Source organism: Brachyistius frenatus, unplaced genomic scaffold (genome assembly GCF_029030835.1).
Source record: "Brachyistius frenatus isolate BFR_SWC_R1_liver_20210118 unplaced genomic scaffold, ASM2903083v1 Contig_300, whole genome shotgun sequence".
Classification (NCBI taxonomy): Eukaryota; Metazoa; Chordata; class Actinopteri; family Embiotocidae; genus Brachyistius; species Brachyistius frenatus.
This window is the reverse complement of record NW_027210899.1, coordinates 261503-285530: the sequence shown is the minus strand read 5'-3', so window position 1 is coordinate 285530 and position 24028 is coordinate 261503. Positions and strand designations below refer to the sequence as shown.

At 41.0% G+C, this 24028-nt stretch overlaps 2 protein-coding genes across 3 annotated transcripts in view; both read right to left on the bottom strand.

Moving 5' to 3' along the window:
- Positions 1–456: 456 nt before the first annotated feature.
- arl5a (ADP-ribosylation factor-like 5A) lies at positions 457–11254 on the bottom strand. Its single transcript, XM_069722693.1, has 6 exons — positions 10891–11254; positions 7530–7590; positions 7216–7363; positions 5892–5975; positions 1290–1441; positions 457–1074 (listed from the first exon to the last, which is right to left on the bottom strand). Exons 1-6 carry the CDS (start codon positions 10934–10936, stop codon positions 1026–1028), a joined length of 540 nt encoding a protein of 179 aa, XP_069578794.1. The 5' UTR covers positions 10937–11254; the 3' UTR covers positions 457–1025.
- A 291-nt stretch (positions 11255–11545) lies between these two features.
- cacnb4a (calcium channel, voltage-dependent, beta 4a subunit) overlaps positions 11546–24028 on the bottom strand; it is a 37687-nt gene continuing 25204 nt past the window's right edge. For both annotated transcript variants that reach the window (XM_069722692.1, XM_069722691.1), the window contains 10 exons: positions 23370–23497; positions 22183–22259; positions 21948–21967; positions 21184–21264; positions 17450–17508; positions 17238–17347; positions 16962–17113; positions 15881–15976; positions 15563–15739; positions 11546–13626 (listed from right to left, as the gene is read on the bottom strand). In XM_069722692.1, coding sequence (XP_069578793.1) covers positions 13363–13626; positions 15563–15739; positions 15881–15976; positions 16962–17113; positions 17238–17347; positions 17450–17508; positions 21184–21264; positions 21948–21967; positions 22183–22259; positions 23370–23497 — 1164 coding nt within the window. In that variant the 3' untranslated portion in view covers positions 11546–13362. The remainder of the gene's footprint in view (positions 13627–15562; positions 15740–15880; positions 15977–16961; positions 17114–17237; positions 17348–17449; positions 17509–21183; positions 21265–21947; positions 21968–22182; positions 22260–23369; positions 23498–24028) is intronic.

The following is a 24028-nucleotide window of genomic DNA, read 5'->3' as shown; positions in this document are numbered from 1 at the left end:
CTGTGGAAAAAGTAAGATAGGCTTGACTGCTATCAGGCAATGGAAGCACCACAAAGAAGTGGACAGCCAACTCTAAAACATAGTTTGACTTGTGTTAGTTCTCGTTAATTTGAGCTTGACAAGCCTGCTCATTATTCTACTGTGTTTTTCTCTCATAATCGCTCACTGTGTGCTGCTTACATGGTAAACCTGGTCTCTTCTTCTGTCCTTGAATCCCTCCGTTTCCTCACTCTACGGCTCTCTCCACTCTAGCTGCTCAGCATGCTCCCTGAAAAGCATCAGAGACCGTGATCTCATGTGACACATTCTGCCCCCTAAAGGACTAAAAAAAGAAGTTACATATAAACTCAATATAGTTCACAGTTGTCACCAGAAAAGTAAATCATAAAGAAGACTGATGTAGTAATAAGTCACCTGAAAGAAATATTCATTCATGACACAATGCAATTCACCTGAAACAGATAAAAACACTTTATTTCAGTGATTATTCAGAGACTGAAAGGAAGGAGGGCGCAGTGTGATTTCACCCTCCCTTCTGTATGTTTCAGTCGCCATCAACCATCATCACTTGAACATTCTGCTGCAGGCACCAAGTTAAAAGAGAATACTGGACTGTACACACAGGGGGGCAATAAAAACCACCACAGTCCGGCAATACTGCAAGGCCACCGTGGGCGAGACTCACACACAGCTGAAGAACAAGTCCATGTACACTTCCTCTTGTTTTGCAGAAAGGAAAACCGTGCAGAAATTTCAGTTTAAATAATTTGAGTCTCTTTTCTGTCCAATGTCCCTCTGAAAAAGGTCATGTTTTTTGTTTTTTGTTCAGAGTTCAGATGTCTTTTGTAAAATAAATTATTACAGAAGAATATAACGTCCTGGCAGCGGTCTGCCCGTATCAGCTTCACAGAAAAGAGGAGAGGGCCATCCATCAACTGACCTCACCCCCATCCTCATCCTCATGTCTGGAGGCAGGAAAAAAACAAACAGAAAGGGTGCACTCCTAGTCAAAGTCATGAAGGTCATCATCTCACGCGCAGTCGTGACATCATCCACTCAAGACCCTGGCACAACCTGGAGGTAAACAAGGTGTTGGGAGCGCCGTAGGGAAAGGGGGGATGTGGAGGAGAGAGGGATGGAAATAGAGAAGGACAAGCATTAAAATAAAACCTCTATATGTATCCTGTACTATTACAAAGTCACACTTTTCCTACATAAAAGTATTCAGGTCTGCACACAGAAGTTCCATTTTCGAATATAATAAGATTGAATGTGAATGCAGTTCTCACCCCTCCCCAGTGAGGGCGCAACAGGCCTGGATGTGCCACTGGTGGTCTTTGACAGAGGTAAGCTGGAGGTTCTGGGAGATCTCAGCCACAGACATGCAGCCTTTCACATCCTGCTTGTTGGCAAAGATCAACAGTCCTGCCTTTCTTAAGTCCTGGAGGGCAGATACAGAGAAGACAGGAGAAGAAAATGTAGATGTTTGTGAAAGACATTATGATGGTTTAATGTATAAGCATAGACAAAAATCAACAGGGTTTCCCTGTCATTATAACACCTTGTGTTTTTTCACAGCACCTAAGCCACTATAACTTTAAGCTTTGTTTTACCAAAGTTGGATGATTATTATTTTGATGTCAGACAATGCATTCTTAATAAAATATTGTAATGATAATAGTCCATAATTATGTGAAAATGCTGAGTTTTTTTGTCAAATAACTGTCACCCCCCCTCCTCCCCCCCAACCCTACCACAGACCCCCAGTCCTCCAGAAACATGGAAAACCCTGAAATAAACATGTCAAGTAGAATGACTGACTGATACCTTTCACTCCAAAACTGAAGGTATCACATAATTGCAGAGTTTGAGTTAACGTGCTAAGAGTTGAATTGTACGCCGATGTTTGAACAAATTAAAAGATCTGTAGTAGAAAACATAATATTTCAGTTGCACTTGTTAACCTGTAGTTCAACCTATGGGTTACATGTAACCTACTTCAAGAACAAAGACCACACAACGTCTGTTGTTCATACAATGTGGAAACACAAAGACTTTTGTTACATGCTCAAGACATTGGAACCTCATGTAGGTACACTTGTTCGTCTTGTTTAAGGACCTTAACAATCTTTGAGAACAGTAGAAAGGGTTGCATTAACTTGCAAGACGCATAGACGTCAAGAGCAGTGGATTCTTATGCGACGACAACAGCACAACAGACTATTGCTCGATGTCCAAACTAAAGCAATAGGCTAACGCAAAAGTCACACGGGGGAAACATTGCAGACCTCCTGTAAAATGCAGCAAAACTCCGGTGGCTTCTAACATCGACATTGCGTCGCCAATCACTTAGCGGGAACCTGCATGTGAAGTGTTTCCCTTACGCTCTTAATCTGGCCTCACAACGGGCATTAAATCTGCCAACAGTGGCCAGGCTCATGGGGAGAAAACAGCACCTGAAGGACTGCTTTTTTGGGTTTTTTTTTTTTTTTTTTTTTTTTTTTTATGCAAGCACGGTGGGAGATGACATTTTAAAGGAAAAAAAAAACAACAACACGTAAAATGTTACAGTTCACAACCAGCAAGCTGACTGATGTCAGCATGAGATGGAACAGTGCTTCATCTCCTGAAGTGAGAAGACACTGCACGGATATCTTCACCCTGAATGAGACTAACATTGCGAATTCCTAAGAAATTGTCCGGGCCTTTAAATTGATGCAATCCTTTTCTGTCACTCGTAGTCCTGCTGCATGCACAGCTGTTGCACAACGCATAGGTAGCGATGGGAGACCCCTCTGCACAGACAGGAAACATGCCACGGTGGTTCCTGAAGTTATAACCCACAAAACAATAACGGTGGAATGTATTCTCACCCACTTTAGGGATGTCTCTGTTCTTTTAATACTGAGCTCATTCTGGTGAAGATTCATTTAGAACAAAAATAATTATCATACAGCTACCAGAAGTTAACCATATTTATTCTCACTTTCTCTTACTCTCTCTGACTGTGTGTGTGTGTGTGTGTGTGTGTGTGTGTGTGTGTGTGTGTGTGTGTGTGTGTGTGTGTGTGTGTGTGTGTGTGTGTGTGTGTGTGTGTGTGTGTGTGTGTGTGTCTCAGTCTTCAGCTGCTGGAGACATCTTCACAGCACAAAGGAGCACTCTGACCTCAGTACATGTTATAATCAGCTCCTTTTTATGCTAGCAACTAAAAGTAACACATTTATCAAGTTCATGTCACAAGTGTTTGTTTGCTATTTTATTTATTCTAAATTTAATGGTAATTTACTTTTAAAGTGCCCTGTTGCTGGATACGATATCACATATCTTCTTTTGTTCAAAACACCTGTAATAACACAGTATTGGACCCACATTTGCATCCAGTTAAGTAGACTGTAAAACAAACAGTTTGTCAGGTGCATGCATTGTTTATTTTTTCTGACCGTGTTGGTCAGTGTGTCGGCTTAACCATCCCATTCTGCTTCAATAAACGTGACTGAAGGGGGATGAACGGACAGAAAATGTCATCCTAATTAAATAAGATGTTGAATTTTTTTTTCCTGAGGACCGAATTTCCACTTGAAAAATAGTAACAAGGTGCTTTATATTTATATGTATATTTATATATACAGTGGGGCAAAAAAGTATTTAGTCAGCCACCAATTGTGCAAGTTCTCCCACTTAAAAAGATGAGAGACGCCTGTAATTTTCATCATAGGTATACCTAAACTATGAGAGACAAAATGAGAAAAAAAATTCCTGAAAATCACATTGTCTGATTTTTAAAGAATATATTTGCAAATTATGGTGGAAAATAAGTATTTGGTCAATAACAAAAGTTCATCTCAATACTTTGTTATATACCCTTTGTTGGCAATGACAGAGGTCAAATGTTTTCTGTAAGTCTTCACAAGCTTTTCACACACTGTTGCTGGTATTTTGGCCCATTCCTCCATGCAGATCTCCTCCAGAGCAGTGATGTTTTGGGGCTGTCGCTGGGCAACACGGACTTTCAACTCCCTCCACAGATTTTCTATGGGGTTGAGATCTGGAGACTGGCTAGGCCACTCCAGGACCTTGAAATGCTTCTTACGAAGCCACTCCTTCGTTGCCCGGCGGTGTGTTTGGGATCATTGTCACGCTGAAAGACCCAGCCAAGTTTCATCTTCAATGCCCTTGCTGATGGAAGGAGGTTTTCACTCAAAATCTCACGATACATGGCCCCATTCATTCTTTCCTTTACACGGATCAGTCGTCCTGGTCCCCTTGCAGAAAAACAGCCCCAAAGCATGATGTTTCCACCCCCATGCTTCACAGTAGGTATGGTGTTCTTTGGATGCAACTCGGCATTCTTTCTCCTCCAAACACGACGAGTTGAGTTTTTACCAAAAAGTTCTATTTTGGTTTCATCTGACCATATGACATTCTCCCAATCCTCTTCTGGATCATCCAAATGCTCTCTAGCAAACTTCAGACGGGCCTGGACATGTACTGGCTTAAGCAGGGGGACACGTCTGGCACTGCAGGATTTGAGTCCCTGGCGGCGTAGTGTGTTACTGATGGTAGCCTTTGTTACTTTGGTCCCAGCTCTCTGCAGGTCATTCACCAGGTCCCCCCGTGTGGTTCTGGGATTTTTGTTCACCGTTCTTGTGATCATTTTGGCCCCACGGGGTGAGATCTTGCGTGGAGCCCCAGATCGAGGGAGATTATCAGTGGTCTTGTACGTCTTCCATTTTCTAATAATTGCTCCCACAGTTGATTTCTTCACACCAAGCTGCTTACCTATTGCAGATTCAGTCTTCCCAGCCTGGTGCAGGTCTACAATTTTGTTTCTGGTGTCCTTTGACAGCTCTTTGGTCTTGGCCATAGTGGAGTTTGGAGTGTGACTGTTTGAGGTTGTGGACAGGTGTCTTTTATACTGATAACAAGTTCAAACAGGTGCCATTAATACAGGTAACGAGTGGAGGACAGAGGAGCCTCTTAAAGAAGAAGTTACAGGTCTGTGAGAGCCAGAAATCTTGCTTGTTTGTAGGTGACCAAATACTTATTTTACTGAGGAATTTACCAATTAATTCATTAAAAATCTTACAATGTGATTTCCTGGATTCTTTCCCCCCATTCTGTCTCTCATAGTTGAAGTGTACCCATGATGAAAATTACAGGCGTCTCTCATCTTTTTAAGTGGGAGAACTTGCACAATTGGTGGCTGACTTAATACTTTTTTGCCCCACTGTATATCATGGGGCCTCGTGCTATCCACAACTACTGTTTTGTCTAATTGCTGAGTAAATTCTAAAAGCACAAACATGGCTCACACACCTAAATTAATCAGATATTTCCCTTCATTTAGTTTAATTGTCAAATATGAACCCGCTGGTGAAAATGCACCGACATCTTGGTAATGCCTTCCTAAGTGCACTGATGAAACTAATTTGGGTGGGTGAACTATTGTGAACTTCATGGCTCCCCTTTCTTTGTCTTTCACTGAGCACAAAGTATTTACTTCTGTGTTGCCCCAAGTTATTGTGTTTTGCATTTTGAAATAATAATTGAGAATGTTTTGTAATACATATTACATAATGTATTTCCCTGTACCTGTGCTGTTTACTGCTGCTAACTGGTATTTAATTTAATATGGACTTTTTTGAAGCAATGTTTGTAACTTTAATTTAAGATCATTCACAACACATTTTTTTTTCCATTACGTCTTGGCATCATGTGGCATTTCTCTAGCTCTAGAAACTAATATTTAAATCTAAAAAAGATGACCTATTGTTGTAGGTCACCACCAAACCGGGGGGAAAAAAACACAAGTATGTTTGTTTAAATGTAATACCATCACTTAAAAACGATTACAATTGCAAGCATCATTATCACTTTTTCATGCTACTCACTTCATGTGCGAGCATTCTGTAGAGTTCTTCTTTGGTCACCGAGATCCTTTCTCTGTCTGTGCTGTCAACCACCACAATGACAAACTAGTCAGAGAAGATGGGGAGAAATAATGGACAGTTAAGAAAAGAAGCCGACCACAGACATAGCACCATAGTCTCGGCTAGTCATATGCAAACTGCATTATACTGGGAAGTTCATTCATTTTACCGTCACTGTGGAAAAAAAATCTGTCATAGTACCTACAGAAGTACACAAAAAAAAAATATGAATGCAACACTTTTGCTTTCTCTACTATTCTTCATGAGTTGAAGTAAAATATCCAAGACCCCTTTTATGTGCACAAAAGGTTTATTTCTCTAAAAACAAATTCACAAATTTGTTAGAATCTGTGTTTGTGAGTCCTTCATCAAGACGCTGATTAAACACCATAATTACTTCCCACAAGTTTGCCTTGGACTGGTCACAACAAAAGGCCACTGTAAAAATGTGCAGTTTTGTCATGTAGCACGTCTGCTGGTGTGTTCACACGTGGTCTGGTTGTGAGGCTGGTAGTGCCAAATTCGCAGAAATGACGTTGGAGACGGGTTACGGTTGTAAAATGAACATTCAATTGGTGGGCAACGGCTCTGGTGGACACTCCTGCAGGCAGCCTGTCAGTCGCACGCTCTCTCAAACTTGTGACAGAACAGAGGCCTTCTTATTGTGACCAGTCCAACGCACACCTGTGCACCAATTATGCTGTTTAATCAGCATCCTGATGCGCTACTACCTGTCAGGTAGATGGCTTATCTTGTCAAAGGTGAAAAGTCTCAGATCTTTTAAGTTCAATTCCTAAAAAATTGGAGGAAAAACACAAGTGTTGCATTTATATTTTTGCTGCATGTAAAGTCAGAGTCCGGCCACCAGTTCAGTTTAAAATAATACAAAAATAACAAAACTATTGGCCAACAGTAACCCTTTTAAACATAATCTAAACAAACTGTTTAGAGGCAAATCCCAAAGAAGAGTTTTTGTGATTGTGATAGAGATACAGACTAAACAGGCCATTTTACTTCTGAAAAATCTAATTGTCAATCAATCAGTTGTTCTCACCTCAGACCTACATTAGCATCTCAATAATGCAATTTCTCATTGCTGTCTGGCCAAAATATACATGAATACAGTAAGTCTGGAATGAGCTAATATTGGCAGATACAACAGTCTGGTAAATTTATCAGTCTAACTGAAGTTCAAACAGTTCTACGTATTTCAGCTGGATGCTTCAGGAATGATCTCATTCCTTTTTGATAAGCAGCGAGTCAAAACAAGCTGTTACGACCGTACCTCTGTGTTTGTGTAGTATGTATTCCACGATGACCTCAGGGACTCCTGACCCCCAATGTCCCACATCAAGAAATGAGTGTTGTTGACAACGATCTCCTCCACGTTGCTTCCAATCGTTGGGGAGGTGTGTACCACCTCATTCATTGAACTATAACACACACAAAACAATACCTTCAGGTTATGGCTGACACAAGCAACATTCACAAAATGACCATATCCAGATCTCATGCAATACATGGAATAAAAAAAAAAAAATTGTGAGCACATAAGAAAAAGCTTACTGAAAGATCTACATTATTAATCTGGATACTTACAACTGGTAAAGAATGGTGGTCTTGCCAGCATTGTCCAGGCCCACAATGATAACTTTGTGTTCTGAAAGGCATTAAAGACACTTACAAATAATTCACAGACCCACAGTGACATCAATATGTGGGTTAGGTGCTGGTGACTGACTGATGTGACTCTTATGTAAACTCGACCGAGTAATCTGTTTAAAAGACGTCTTCTGACATAGGACTGCTTTGAGCTGCTCGAACAACAGCCTTTTTTGTGTTCAGCTCTCTCCTCTGGTACCAAATTGTGTAGCTTCACACGTCTACTAACCATCACTGGGACATTGTGGTGCTGTGAACAGTGTACTTTCACAGCTACAGAAGAGTTTGTGGGTGGTCTTCAGGAAGCGTGCACTATCAGGCTGAAGACAGCGGCAGCTGTGGAGATGGCATAAACAGTACCGTGTCTAACACACAAAAAGACAAATAAGATGTGACACAGCGATCCATTGTTATCTTGCTGCAGACGCTGAAGAGACAAGACAATTGTAAGATGTCCTGTAGTAAGCACAAAGTCAGGGTAAAGGTAAAGATGACACAGCATTAGGGATCAAAGTGCTGGGTGCTTTTCTATTCAGCTACCTTTTGCAATATATTCCCTAGCTTCAAGCATCAACAGCACTAAAGGCTCTTTTTTAAATCTAGGGCTTAATGATGTCACCATGTTTCAGATCCTGTGACAAGAGAGAAAGATTAAAAAAAGATAAGGCACAAAGACTGGTTGGTGTTATTAGTTATGGCCAAATGGGTAATTTAGAGAAACTGGAGCATGACAGACAGATTAAACCCACATCGCACCTCCACTGTTCTGGTCCTCTACATGTTTTTTAAGTATGGTTTCTCACATGTATCTCCATGTTTAGTCTACAGACAAGCCCATACATAGGAACAAACACACAAAGGCCTGCGCACTGGAGATGTATTTGATCTTCTGTTGATATGAGATTACAGGGCAATGCCTCTAACTGACTTATTATTGTGGTGCTAAAACTGAGCATTTTCTCCTGTTTGTGAGCTGTAGGTTACAAGTATATCAAACTACAACTGTATAGCTGGTTTTTTTTTTAGGACAGGTATAGTAAAGGGATTTAAATTAAAGTTGTACACAACCATAAAACCCCCACTTCACTGACAACTACAGTAATGAATGCATAATCATTGTATTATTTGCACACCCGTTATCGCTCTGTCTGCTTCTGCTAACCATCTCGTATATTTACATGAAAAACCCAAAATGTGAACTTGGGAACAATGCAAATCTGTTATCGAGACGCCATCATCAGATAATATCAATGTACCGAACTCATATCAGTTTGATGAAGGTTTGACAAAAACACGTATCCCCGTTCTCTGCCTCACGGCTGCGTCCACCAGTTTTGCATACCGCTGGCCTTGGAACCAATATTATAATCAATAATCTGTTATGTTCAATTACACTCCTTTTTTTCCCCACAGTCGATTTCAAAAGAGTGAAGTATTTGTTACAGCCTTTAAAAATAGGATCAGGAAAGATACAGAACAGAACCTCTAAAACTGAGGAAGCGAAAGCAGCTGCAAACAGATTTGCATAAAGTCCAAATGTGGGCGGTGTCTATGCAACCCAACCATGTTAAACGTAAACAAAATACATGAAGACGCTATTTCAGTCTGAATTTAGCTTCCGCAAACAGACATTACACACGTGATGTCTGCCACACTGCAAGTGGAAGAAGCTGGAGCAAAAACAAAAAGTGTTGTGTGGAATAAAAAGGTCACGCAGGTGCCAGATAAGATACTCGTATAAATCCTGACAAAAGAAACTCAACTTCTTTAAATGCAGGCAGCACAGTTGTTGCATGCCCCCCCCCCCTCCACCCCCTCCACCCCCCATCATCCAAAGTAGGTCTCAAACTCGCTTCTTTTTTTTAATTACTCTGCCAAATATGTTTTCTATTAACTGATTGGATAAAAAAACAAACAAAAAAACATCTGAAAATAGTACTAAATAACCACCACAATTTTTTAAGGTAATATTTTTAAATTGTTCACTTTGTCCAACCAAGAACACAACTTTTTAATTTTGCACATTTTTGCTTGAAGAAATGATCTAAAGTAATAACCAAACAAAGGTTAGATAAACTGAAAACTCTAAATTCCCTAAAGTGTAAGTTTAAATGAGTCTCTGTATCTACCATCGTGTACGAGTGTGAGAAAGGCCGAGAAAATGTCATATTTTCAAGCAAATTTAAAGATCAATCTGTGTCAATACTGTAGTTATAATGTCGATTAGGATTTTGCTTATGTTGCCTTGAGGCCTTTTAACAGGGACAACCAAGTTTGTTATATCTAACCACGCGTCCTCATCCCTGTAAACGAACTTCTGTAATTCCCCTGGGCTGATTCGCTCAGCCGGGGACAGATGTGGTAAGACGTCCCGACACTCTGATGCACATCTGGGGGTTACATCCAGGAGGCCACAATAAAAGATCTACAGGCTCCAGAGACAGGACGGGTAGAAGCTAAATGGAGCGCAGCACAGAGATGATCAAACACCTGTAAAATATATATGTATATATATATATTGTACACAAGAATTGTAAAATCTGACAGAGATTTCATGGATTGAATAGTTTACAGGGATGTAGTTCCCAGCTGACAAACTAAAACTAGAGTGAAATTGTAATTAGTCCTGATTTGGAGATGCCCGGTGACCTGTACCCTGATAACATGATGGGATCACACACACAGGCAGCACTAAGTCACTGGGCTTCACTCAAACCTGTCATTGATCCTGACTGGCAGGATCTTTTCTGCTGATGAGGCTGGATTCAGTGTTTGTGAAGTCACCTCCAGTCACAACACCGGGCCGGAGCACAGGTTCACGTTACACTGGTTGAGCGACGGCCCGGTTTACTGACTGAAGACACCGGCCCGGGGACGGCCCGGGGACAACTCGGGTTCACGGACCGATGTCCTCCACACGTAAATAATACAACACGAAGTGAAGTCAAGAAACGGTGCGCAGAGTTAGTAGGGACGTATCGTCCACCGGTCAAAAGGTAAAACGTGCACAGCCCCCCCACCACCACCACCACCACCAACACCAACACCAACACCACCCCTCTGGCTCCGGACAGACGGTGTCAGCAGACACAGTACTGGACCCGGTGGTCCATACACCAGCCTCGGTGGACCCGGTGGTCCATACACCAGCCTCGGTGGACCCGGTGGTCCATACACCAGCCTTGTGCTCGGTGGTCGGTGGAGATGCGGTCGGAGACAGCAGCGGGCCTTCGTGACCACCGACACCGCTCCGCTGTCCTCCACACGCTCATGAGAGGCGCCGCGGCGCCGTCCTTACCTTGGTGGTTGAACAGCCTCCAGAGCTTCGTGAACAGGATCCCCATGGTGGACCGGGAGGCTCCTCGGTGCCAGCGTGCGACGGTCCGCTGTAGCTCAGCCGGCTAGCGTCGGCGGTGTTCAGGGCTCCCGACTTCACCCGGAGCTAGCTAGCTCGCTTGCTAATAACTACGCCGACGAGGAGCTGTCAAAGCGTTCAAGTACAACCGCCATACTTGTGTGTATTAATTGAACCTGTGCCTCCACCACGGGGTGCAAATGTAAGCGTGACGGCTGACTTATTGCCGGAAACAAAGGCTAAACGCAACCCACTGTGGGAAGCTGCTCGGTACCAGCTGGCTGTGGTGAAGTGCGCTGCTGCGCTGTCAATCTTGCGCATGCGTATATGCGCTGTCTTGTTGCCCCGTCGGTACCAATTGAGCGATGCAAAACTGAAAGAAATTATTATGTTATATTATTTTATTTTATATTATATTGTATTGTATGCGTTCATCATATTATATTGTATTTTATTATATTATATCAGTTTAAGTGCTGAGAAAATGTGATTTGTCATTTCATCATTGAACACCTGTGTTTAAAATGTAAAGACAGGTGAAGAAATAAAGACACAGAGCGTGTGTGTGTGTGTGTGTCTTTTAACGAAGAACCGGTGCAACAGGATGAGGGCGGTTTATTTAATTACAATTGTAAAATGACAGTGCACGGAAACTTCTAGTCAATACATCATTCTCTCACAGGCAGTATTCAAGTCTTTTATATTGTTGCTTATGCGCCACTGTTTTGAAACAACAAGAAAAGCTACTGTATATGGCAGATAAGAACAGAAGTCCCCTTGTCGATCTTCTGTTTTTCCTAAATCACTGCACAATGAGATCTCTGGCCTATGAGCTGAAAAACTGAATGTGAGATTTGCAATATCTAAAGATCAAATTACAAGATAAAAGGATATGTCATTAAAACATAATCATATTCATCCTGTTGTTAGCTGGCAGAAAGTCACATTTCCATGAAAGTAGCTTTTCAAAAGACATTGTGATTGAGGCAACGCCGTCCTGCCCACATGCTTTTAGACAGTTTCTCACTCATCAGGAGTCATTAATGAAACTCAAAGAGATTCCAATAAAAAGATATAGCTGAATATATGGAGGAGGGGTATGTTAAATCATTACCTAATAAAAGTATTTAATATATTAATTTATTTCATAAAATCCTTTAATAATAAAGAAAATTACTCTCTTTTTTTTTCTTTTTTTTTTTAATCAGACATTGGAAAAAGGCTCTGAAAGGAAGGAAATAAATGGATTGAAATTTAATGTACTGAAAGTGGGACTTTACATAAATTGATGTTTCTTTCCTCTGATTATTTTGACTATATTTACAAATGGAAGCTCTCTATAAGTTACTCACTATAACCCAATTCAATCAATTCCAAATGATGTCCTGCTAAACACATGACAGACAACAGTGGTTCATAAATGAGCGGGCTTGACCCGCGCCACTGTTTTGAAACAAGGTGACTCCCATGCATGAAGTGTTTCTTCCCTACTGTAATAGCTTATTTTGAAACATTTAAATTATAAACTCTCCAGACAATTTAACATAACACTCAGAATCAAACTCCCATCAGATAGGTAGGAACATAAACGCTACACTTCCAGGTCTTAATGACCTCTCATTCCTGAGGTTTTGGAGCTTTGAAACGTATTTGTATCTGCATGTTTTTTATGATTCTGTCTTGACGGGATTAATGACCAAAAAAAAGGGCATTTAGAGAAAACAAAAGAAAGGGGGCCACAGAAGGCTACTGCATGAACCCTGAACAGAACACCACAACACCATCCATGTTACTTTGAAAAAACTAATTTTGTAAAACTCTGGATTTGGGAACAAGCTTTCATGGGATTTATTACACTCACATCGAGGACAGTGGCACACAAACTTGAGGAGTATTAAATATGCATCATACTCTGTTTCTACCAACTCCTGGACGCGTGCAAACAAGTTCTGTGCTGATCATCGCAGCTGGATGTCATCTGGCACTGGCTTGAATAAGGGAGTGACCTGTAATTAGAGTCCTACCTGCATGCTACAGTAACCGCTGAGATAGCGGGAGGATTCGAGAAGAAGTCCCATACTTTCACTTGCTTACAAGCCATTTCTGGGACATTCAAATCAGGTCCAGCTTTCACTTTAAACCACAACTTTTCTGCTAATGTGCTACTTCCATATCCAGCCCCTCTTTCACATCACCTCAAGAGTAGGATTCTTGTTTGGGTTTTTTTTAAGGTTGAAAAGCTTATTTGGCAGGAGCCAAGGCCAAAAGAGATACGAGGTACTACACATAAATAAGATGTTAGTACAGTCCACATGAGTGTAGTAGATTTATCATGTTATAGCCAAGCTGCCTCAGCTCTTGTGTTCACGGTGGTTGTTAAGAGAAAGACAGGCCTACACTTTGTTAACAGCAGGCTCAAAGCCGGTGCCTGGAGTCCTGGGTGTAGCCTGCCGGTGATCCGCGGTTGCGATGAGGCTTGTAAGAGTCCTGGTAGGGGTCCTGGTAGTCCTCCTCCACCAGAGGAGAGTGATCCCTGCTGTGCTGTGAGCCTGAAGACAGGCGGTTGCGATTCTTCCGTGCCCGCTCGTTGTGGTAGTTCTCGTCGGCAGGCATCAGGCTGCGACGCTCAACGGGGGAATGGTCTGTTGTTGTGTGGTTGCTGTTCCGGTTTCTTTGGGCCTAAATGAGAGAGAATACTGATTCTATGTAGCGTTTTGCTTTGCTAAACATTTGACACAACACTTCAACAGAGTATAAACCATAACTATGCATAATTCATGATGTTACACAACATTAAACTGGAAAGAAGTTTGTAAAGTATTGGTATATTACAAAATTGGGATTGAAAATGTTAGTTTTATCCATTATAAACACACTTTGACACAAACATTATATCTTTTAATACAATCCTGTTTCCAAAAAAGTTGGGACGCTCTGTAAAATGTAAATAAAAACAGAATGAAATGATTTTCAAATCATGTAAACCCATATTAGAGAGTGCTGCATGGATGAGTGTCTGCAGGCTACAGTGAAGCATAGAAGAGGTTCCTTTCAAGGTTTGAGGCTGCATATCTGTATATAAAGTTGGGTATTTGGTCAGAAATAGAGCTGAGAAGTGCAAGAAGAATCTTGTCAATCACATAGAGCCATCAGGGAGGCATTGGATCAGCCAGGAGTCCTGACCCTGACAGCCCTGATCCCTTCTTCAGAAATTATATGAAGCAAGAGAGGAAACTGAAACTGCCTCCCTGGTTGGTGTCGTTTTAAAGGAAAAGGTACTTTTTCACCTGCCTTTGTGCCTGAAACCTTTTCACAGTACTGTATGTCAAGCACTTAAATGTCAAACTTGACTTTAGATGGAACACTGCCCCACGTCGGCATCAAAGGTGGCTGTAAAATGGCTGTTGCTTCCTCATTGACAGCAATGAAGAAATTCAAATCAAAGACCAAGGATCATAAGCTTTTCTCTGCTGTCAGTTGCAACAGACTTCATGGTTGAAGTACCAAACTTCCAAACACTTTAAAAACCACTGTTACAACATCATCCAGTTGTCCACTGCCAATCCATATGCTAAGTATTGATGCGTTCATAAGCAACTAGAAAGTAACAAAGTTTTAACCTCTGAATGGGAAAATAGAACTGAATGGCTGCCGAACTGGGAATACAGACCAGGCTTTCACTGTTGCATCTATGTATTTACTGTATGGTTTGAGTGAGCTTAATCTTGCTTTTTACCATTTTCATTCTGTTTGATTATGTGCAGCATTTTGGTCAACCTCTGTTGTATTGAAATGTGATTTCTAAACAAAACAGACTTGACTTGACCTAACTTCCTAGCTGCCTGAACGCAGCCTTAGTAACAAAAACAGTTCTGCTAATATAGCCCTGAATACTCATTCAGTGGAGCTGAAGAGTCTTGAAGAGAGTCAGCATGATGCTGAACTTTTGAATTATTTTACCATATTCTGGCAAACCAAAGGTGTCTGGAAAATACTGAGGATTTGGGTGGATAGTCCATTTGATTGCTATCCACCAGGGTTGAGGGAGTGTTTTAAACAATTTGAATGGACATTTTGACACTTTTTTCAGCAGTAACTGTGGGGGTGACCTGGTTGCTGAGTGATTAGAGTGCATACCACATGGGTGCACATGCCCTGAGTATTAAATCCCTAATTTGAACCCTGGTCTGGTCAGATCTTTACTGCAAGTCATTCCCCGTCTCTCTTCCCTCCTCATTTCCTGTAAGTCTCCTCTGCTACTATCTGATAAAGACATAAAATGCCCAAAAAATGTACATCTACTTTTCATGACTGCAGGGAAGTGTTTCTGCAGAATTGCTTTCAGCTTGTTGCTAAAAAAAAATCTGACTTTGGTAATTATTCTTGCATCTGAGCTATGGCTTCAGGGCCTAATACATTTATCAGAAGCACAGCATCCACTCAGTGTAATGGTGTTTTTTCATCCATCTACAAGGCTAATAAATGTGAAAATATAGTTTAGTATGACTGAACTTTATAGATACTGATAAATAATCTGGGAGCTCAAACTTAAATGAACTACCACAGGAAAAAGATAGAGGGCAACTTTTTTTGCTCTTCAATTTGATAAATTCACCTGGATGGCAGCAGGATACGGGGAGAGAGCAGTGGAGCCCAGATTGCGTCCCAGCAGGGGGTTGAGTGGTGTGCTAAGTGAAGTGTGTGTAGCACGCCAGTATGCCTCCAGGTACTCCGCCAGGTGTTCGCACGCATCTTCCAGCTGGTTCTCATCCAAAATAATATCAAACATCTCCTGAGGTGGGAAAGGAAGAGAGGACAGTGTAGCTGCTGCTGCTGCATATGGATTTCTTTTCAAAGTTTCACCACTATTGCTTACAGAAGAAAGCCTATATAAGTTGCTTCCCTTTTAAAAGGGTGTCTGAAGTGTACTCACAGAAGGACACTGGGATAGTTTTTCTGCCGCAACAAGCTGCACATTCAAGTGTTTGCTTTGAGATTTCCCTCTTGATTTGATCAGCCGCTGCAGGACCTGTGGGAGGCACAGTAGAAAGACACACAGAAATGTCTCCAAATATAGAATAAACAGACCTACGACTCTTTAAAAACGCAACCCTACTAGCTTAACAGGCCTTTTTTATCACAATCTCCAGCCTTTGAAATACAAACATTAAACTCAACATTAAACGGAAAATATGCAAGAGGATGCATTTTTCAGAAAATCAATCCAACACAAGTAATAATACGTCTGTCCCAGCTCCAATAACTCCAAACTCAGTGTAAAAGACATACCTTCTGCTTCCGACTTTAACTAACTGCCTAAATGGGTTTCCGCATATTTAACTGGGAACTAAAACTGAGAGATTATTCTGCTTGTTAAAGGTCAACGAGTGCAGTAAAATCTTTTTATTTTTAGTTTTTTTTTTATCACTTCTAATAATGTTAATCCTCAAAAACCTGTCTGCAGTATCCTGCTAGGAGATGACAACAAATGTGAACATTGACAGGTTTATTAAATGGCTGTCTACTTCTCACTTCTGGCATGGATGCAAAGGGCTCCCCGTGCCATATTTGATAGATATACAGTAGTTTAAAAAAATTTACATTTACCTTTTCTGTCATTTATTCTTCATCACTTAGTTTTCAAAGTCATCATTTTGTAACCAAAGCTTTTGAAATTTACATTTTCTTGGCATGTTTGCCTTCCTGAGCAGTTACAAGAAAAGGCCTATCTTTACTGAAGTGCTTGCCACTTGTGGACGAATGGAAAAGGGATAAAACCACTCAGGCAATACTGGACACGTGGAATAATGTGATAAAAAAAAGACTACATGGAAAATATATTTTGATCAATGGCAACTAGAATTGAAACAAGCAAACAAAATGCACTGATACTCCATGACTTGGCCCAAAAAAATTATCAAATCCCCTGACTTTCCTTGTCTGGAAAAGAGTTTTTAAAATTCCCTGAAATTCCCTGACCTGTGGGAAACCTGTGTCGAAGCCTTCATTCTTACCTTGGGTGAGGACACTTTAACATGGACGATAATAGGTGCTAATGAGGTCTTGATAAGCTGTGCCGGGTGATTAATGGTGTCTGCATCCAAGATCACCAGCTGCAGAGATCTGGCCAGCTCAAAGATCCGTTCTATTTCACTCTGGACCTCCGCTGCAGCAAAACAAACACGTACAGCAGAGCAACTGTGTACAGTTTGGAATAAAGAAGGTGATTCACTGCCACAACACCGACAAGACATGCACATCATTGAGTGAGACGGTTCCTGTGGTTTTACCGAGGCTGGAGCGGGTGTTGGATCTCTCAATGATGGCCCTCTTACTGGGGTTGTTTAGTACTGACCTCTTGGCCAATGATATGTCAGCTGTTACCCTCGTGATGGATATCCTGGAACAACATAAAACATACACATCAGATGGAGCACACTGTGTGGCAGCAGGATGATGCACTGTGCTGTAGGGAAGACGCTGTGTGGCTGTCATTGCTCACCTGCCATCAAACCTGTGCTTCAGGAAGTCAAAGAGCGCCTTCTGCATCATATCTGTCACCTGCAGCAAAGAAGAGAAAACTAGATAAGAACATCAGGAAATCAAAGAAATGGGCCTTTAACATGAATATCAATATGCGATCGAGAAGCAAATAAGTGGAAGTGGACTTCTATTATCACCGTTGGGAAGTAACTGGTTATACTTAAATAAATTCTCCCCAAAAATGTAATCAATTAATATTACTGAGAAAAAAATATGTAATTAAATTGCAGTTACTGTTCAAATTGTTGATAATTACAAAGGGGTTACATCTGCATATATGCTTTCCAGTAAGAAAAAAACCTCATATGTAGAATATAACATGACATGACAGGCTCCAATCATTTGGCAGTATGTGCTCAAATCTTGAGCCTTTTTTGTTGTTGATTGGTTCTCTTATTTGAATTTCCACTGCCTCTCGTCTGCCAATCAGATCAATGTGCATTGTTCTAAGCAACCCCACAAAGGCAGTTGGCCATTTGTCGAATAAGAGGAAGAGATATTTAAAGATTCATTCAGGAACCAGTGTTAAGAACATGTGAACATCACTCAGCCCTGTTTATAGCTGTATCATCACTCAGCAAGGAGTCGACCAGAATGTAAACTTGGTTTGAGGTTCTGGGAACATTATTCCTCACTGTAGTCAGCTGGGATCTACATACTTTGGATTTTTATCCCTTTAAAAACAAACCTATTTTTTAGGCTTCTGTTCGAAAATTGCTAAAAGGATATATCTCTGCGACCACAATATAAAATAATAATAAAAACGTATTTTTAATAATAAAGGGAATACTTGTGAGATTTGTTCAGGTGTGTAAATATCAGTATATATGTCCATATTTTAATAATAGTTTAGTCCCTGGCCCCCAATTGAGGGCCTCTAGGGATTAAAGGGTTATTGGTGGGTGTGCTTGAAAATTCAAACATCCCAACCTTAATTCAGGTTATATTGAAGAACTTTTGAATCAAGTTTTGAGTGTTAAGTTTTGCTCGGTCTAGTTTACATATATTTTTCAGGGCTTTTTTTAGCTTTATTTCCCAGTTTGAAACATTTGTTAGAGAAGTAATGAAATGTAATATGTTACATTACTAATATTTAAAATAGTTACATTACATATCAGATATTTTATATGCTCAGTTCTTTTAATGACTCTTCGCTCTACTCATTTACTTTCATTATAATGTCTTATGCTGGTCATTTGTGCTGTCCACAGAAATTAATCAAATGTCACAAGTTACATAACTTCAATAAAGTAATTAAAAACGTTACATTACTAATTGTATTTTTAGCAGGGTAACTAGTAATCTGCAACATATTTCATTTAAAAAATGACCTCCCCAACACTGTTTATTATTCATTATGATGCTGCTCATTCAGGCTTTTCCTCCTCCTGATTGACAGATGGGGCGACATTAAATAAAGTGATTAAGAGCTACAATGAGTGGTGTCGCAAAGACCGATGCACAGGTGATGAATTGGGGAAATCATACAGTGCAGTCTTGAGTGATGAATATGAGGGCCCAACTGAGGCCTCGAATTGACATTTTCAATGCTTTTGGTTTGAGGTGTTTGACTCAAGGAGATGAATACATGGATACACGAATCGACATGGGCGACACTTTGTGTTTGACTGAGCCAGTTGTCACTTTGATTCGTTGAGATGAGCTTGACAGTGACAGAGTCGACGGGCTTCATGTCCTTTGAGCTGAAACACGGAGCAGCTGTCAGGTGAAAAATGGAGCTATTATCGAGTGCAAAGACTTACCAAAAAAAAAAGTGCTGTACTTACAGTTTTTCAGCTACTTGTTTACCTTGTTATGACCTTGGGGTCATTTATGTACAGCATATTATGAAACATGATAAGGGTGTGTTCTTCTGCTCAGGTGGAGCTTTCTAGATGTTTGGTTCAAATTGTAGTTGGTGAGCAGCAATTGGAAGAGTTCAGTAGCCTGATGCCACCTGATTGGACCTGCATGCTGCTTCAGCCTTCAAAACCTCAGCCATTGGCTGCTCACCTTCCTGCAACTCATCCGCTGCCAACAAGGAGTGAGTTTTGTTTAGTTTCTGTTCGAATTTGTAAATAGATTAGCTGTGTATTTCTGATTAAGAGCACTCAGCTGTAAATAGCACCTGTTGACTACACGATTGTATTATTGTAGTACTTGTAAATATTGAGCACCTTCTTCAGCAGTTTTAGTTCGTGGAAGAGGCCCTTATTGTTTGTGCACCTTTTCCTCCTGACCCTGAGTTAGGAGCATAGTTTAAACCCATGTCTTTTGTTAGCATCTTGGTTTATTTTGGTGGTGGGGCTAACTAGGTTGTTTTGTTTGTTGTTGTGGGCATTGCTCTCTACTGAAGCAACAATAAAATGTTTTAATTTGTACTTTTCATGTGAAAAGGTAAATGGTCTGTACTTGTATAGCGCTTTATCACCTTTCGGTCGCAAAGCGCTTTTGCATGGTTTTCCCATTCACCCACATGTTCACCCACTAATGAGACAGATCACCATGCAAGGTGCCGCCATCAGGAGTACATTCACAACTGAACTTAGGGTTCAGTGTCTTGCTCAAGGACACTTAGGCATGTGGACTGGAGGAGCTGGGGATTGAACCACCAACCTTCCGATTAGTGTGCAACCCACTCTACCGTCTGAGCCACAGCCTCCCTGTGTGGGGCAAACAAGTGGGACGAGTAGGGGAGGTTCTAAAGCATGTCAAGCCTCTGCTTCCCCTCGACCAGGGACATAAACCTTTACTGAAGTACATCTACTGATTACATGTCTGCACTTGTACTTCAAGACCTTTGCTTGTAATGGACCTGAGTGCTTCCTCCAGCACTGTGACTGTAACACCCCTCACACAAGCTTGACACGGTGCACATGACTCTTATTCATCCCTGTATGAGTAATAAAAGGAACTACTGTACATCCTCACTCAAAGCCCTGCAGGCCTGAGCTTCATTACTGTTAATGATTCATCACAAAGACACAGAAAACTAAAAAGATGTGTGACGGGAATACTCTTCCCATTGACTCAATCCAATTCAATGTGCAATGCACGTTTATTCCGTGTTCCTTATTTCAAATCATGCTCCACTTTTTCCAGACTGATGCAGTTTACCCAAAAGGTTGTTACCAAGGCAACACCGGTGATGGGAGGCGAGGACTGTGATTCCATGACAACTGACTCCGGCGCTCCCACCTCCCACCGCCTCCTTGGCCTCCTTTATTCTTTTGCACTGTGGTTCCTCCGGCTGATAATCAATGAGCTGCTTTGATTTTTAACATCTCTGAGAACTTTCACTTTACGAGGACCTAACCAAGATGAGGAATCAACAACCTGCGACATGATGCAGTGTGAGACATGAGTCAGCCTGGCTCATAATATGTGCATTATCACTTTGAAGAAATGTCAGTTATGATTGAAGGATTTTGTTGCCAAATGAAAAGGGTATTTGAGTCACTCATTTTCAACATGAGAATAGTTTTGTGTTGAGATCTCACCACACAGTAAAAGAGCACCTCTAGGCCATTCACAACAATGAATAAAGCGCCAGTGTGAAGTACATATTGTATACTGTAAGTGCACCACCTGGAATATTGAGTATGTATATTAGAAAACTGTAAAGAGGAGAAGAGTTGCGGTGAAAAGAAGGCTGAGTCAGATGGCTTGAGGAGCAGCCGTGTGTCGTCCTACCTCGTAACCTTTCAGGGACGGTCCCACCAGGACAACCGGCCTCATGGAGGGAACCACGTCATACGGGGGCACGTGCTCAGCCTGGAGGGGAGGACAGACACAGCGACGGTCAGGCTCTGATATTATTACCAAGTGTCTCCGAACGTCTCCAAGTCACTAAACATTGTCAATTTTGCTTCTGCCAAATCAAAACTGTAAATAACAGCCTTATAAGTCACTAAACCTTGATGAGCACAAAGTTGTAGTTATGACAGGAATCAATAATTAAAATATGGATGTTGCTGCAAAGAAGCTACAACTTCTGAAATGTGGATGCTTCACAGATGTCTTCAAGGATTAAACCATTAGATTTTCGTAGTCAAACGTCACAGGGAAGTCAACCTTTGACCTTTTGGATATAAAATATCACCACATCAACATTCTATCCTTTAAGACATTTGGTGTAAAATGTTGATCTCACAGTGACCTTTGACAACGAAAATCAAATGGATTAATCCTTGAGTTCAAGTCAACATTTTTGCCATATGTAATAATATTCTCTCTGAGCGTTGCTGGTGTATCTTGTTCATGCGAATGGACAGGAAAACAATCTTAAAAAACATGATGCTTCTTGGCCACAACTTCTGGCAGCACAGAGTCATACAAATGAATACAAAACCATATCTGGGTTTCAACACAATTACATTTCTGCCACATTTTAGATAACAGTCTGCACTGTCCACATAATGCATATATACATCATATAAGTGTTTTGTCATACTCACCACTTTCTGTTTCTGCTTTCCTGAAAAAATAAAGAAATATCAGGTGAGAAAGTGCAGACTGGGAGTGGGACTATACTTATATAATCATATCAGGCATGTTAAAACATCGCAATAGTATAGGAGCTGAATACATCCTGTTATACAGACACAAACACAGAGCAGATACCAGAAGCCAGAATTGGCCATATACTAAGGTTTCCTCAGATGTAAAAACACTCGTATCTGTGGGACCAACCTGCAGAGTTTGGGTTCGGCTTGAATGTGCCTGAAACCATATCTCCCAGACTGGAGGAGGAGTTCCCGCTGGATTTACTGCCGCGTTGATAACAGTGAAAAGAAACAGAAAAGTGTTAATGTGAAATCCAGCAAGATATCGGATGTCAAACACCACCACCCAAAAAACAAACTAACCTCAGACTGAAGTCACGTTTTCAAGGGATGTCACGTTCTTTGATGAACAAGCTATGCAAACCCCTTCCAATGCTCCATATTGAATGAAAACAATGATTTGTGGTCATCAAAAGCAAGTTACTTAATGAGCACTTGGAATATTTAATAATGAAATAAATTGACTTCAAAAGATATAGCAAAGAAACATTCAGCAGTGTATGAAATAACAAATGAATACCGGGCCTCATTTTTGACCCCTGTTGTTTTTTATTCAAAAACAAATAAGGATTCGTGATGATCAAAAACAAGTTAATTGAGGAATGCATGGAATACTAAATGATGAAAAACATTATATAGAAAATAAAAGGTGAGTCACTTTTGACCCATGTTGTGCATGAAAGGGTTAAGATCACCTCAATGTGTACGTGTTTATGTGGTCACATGTGGTCATTTTGTGAGTTTTTCACATGTGAAATTCACGTGTCTTTCCTGTAAGGTTGTGATCTTAAGAACGTGACTTTGTTTATTCCCAATGCACAATTCACACACATACTGAAGCTTGCATACAATAGCAAATCTAACATGTGAGAATGAAAGACAAAACTGCTTTTTGTAATAGAAACCAAACACAGAAGCCAAATGAGTCAAGGTGACGAGTCTTTTTCTCTCTCACCGTTGTTACTGAGTAAATATGAAAGCACTCAGCATTAGTAATCGCCTCCGTGGCTAAAACCCAACATCCCATCTGATGGAAAATTCTGCCGTGGCCACCGTCCAGGCACACCTCTGAGAAGTTGGACCACACAACACACAAGTCGGCCTTCATCCACCTGATTTCCTGTTTATCTCCCGGCTCAACTGCCAGGCTCTCTACTCATCCCTAAAGTGGCTCTCTCCTCAACCCGAATCCTCCAACTCCCTTCATCCCTTTTGATCCATGTGTTTTTTCAATGATGTATCTCCTCCTGCTGATTCCTCCACAGCCTGCACTCTGTTTTCATTCAGTCCTCCTCCTCCTCTTCCTCGACTCACCCGGGGAAGCGTCCTCTCTTCTGCTCCTGCTGAAGTCGGATATTTTCCAGCTTCAGAGGGCTCGGGATGAAGCCGATGTCACAGCCCTCTTTCACCAGGCGGCCGATCCACCAGTCATTGTTGTACTTCTGTGAAAGGGTGAGATAAATATCAGTGAGAAAACAGAATTCAAAATGACACCTTTTGGATGGAAAGGGAAAGCCGAAGAATATTTGTAACTTTATTTGTTCATAATACCAGCAAACACCATAGCCAGTAAACTCTAAGTTCAGCAGTATTTCCCTTATTAGGACATAAAACAATTTCTACTTAGCACTGCAATGTCTATTGATAAAAAAAAAAATACACCTGCATCACAGGTCACAACACAACAGTGTCCAGTGCACAGTGAGACAACATATATGTGGTGCGTGGTGTAATAAAAACACAAAATAGATATTCAAAGCTGTCTCTTAAACAAGTAAATCAAGACTATTTTGGCTAATTAAAGACTTAAAATCTATTTCCAGGATAGAAAACAGTTGGATTCTGATCACCACAACTTAAATCAGAGAGCTAGATACAAGTTTTTTTATTGTCTATGTTGGGACACACTCATAAGCACTGCCCCACACAAACTGTACAAAAAAGAACAAGGTAGAATAACCGAGCACCAGAAC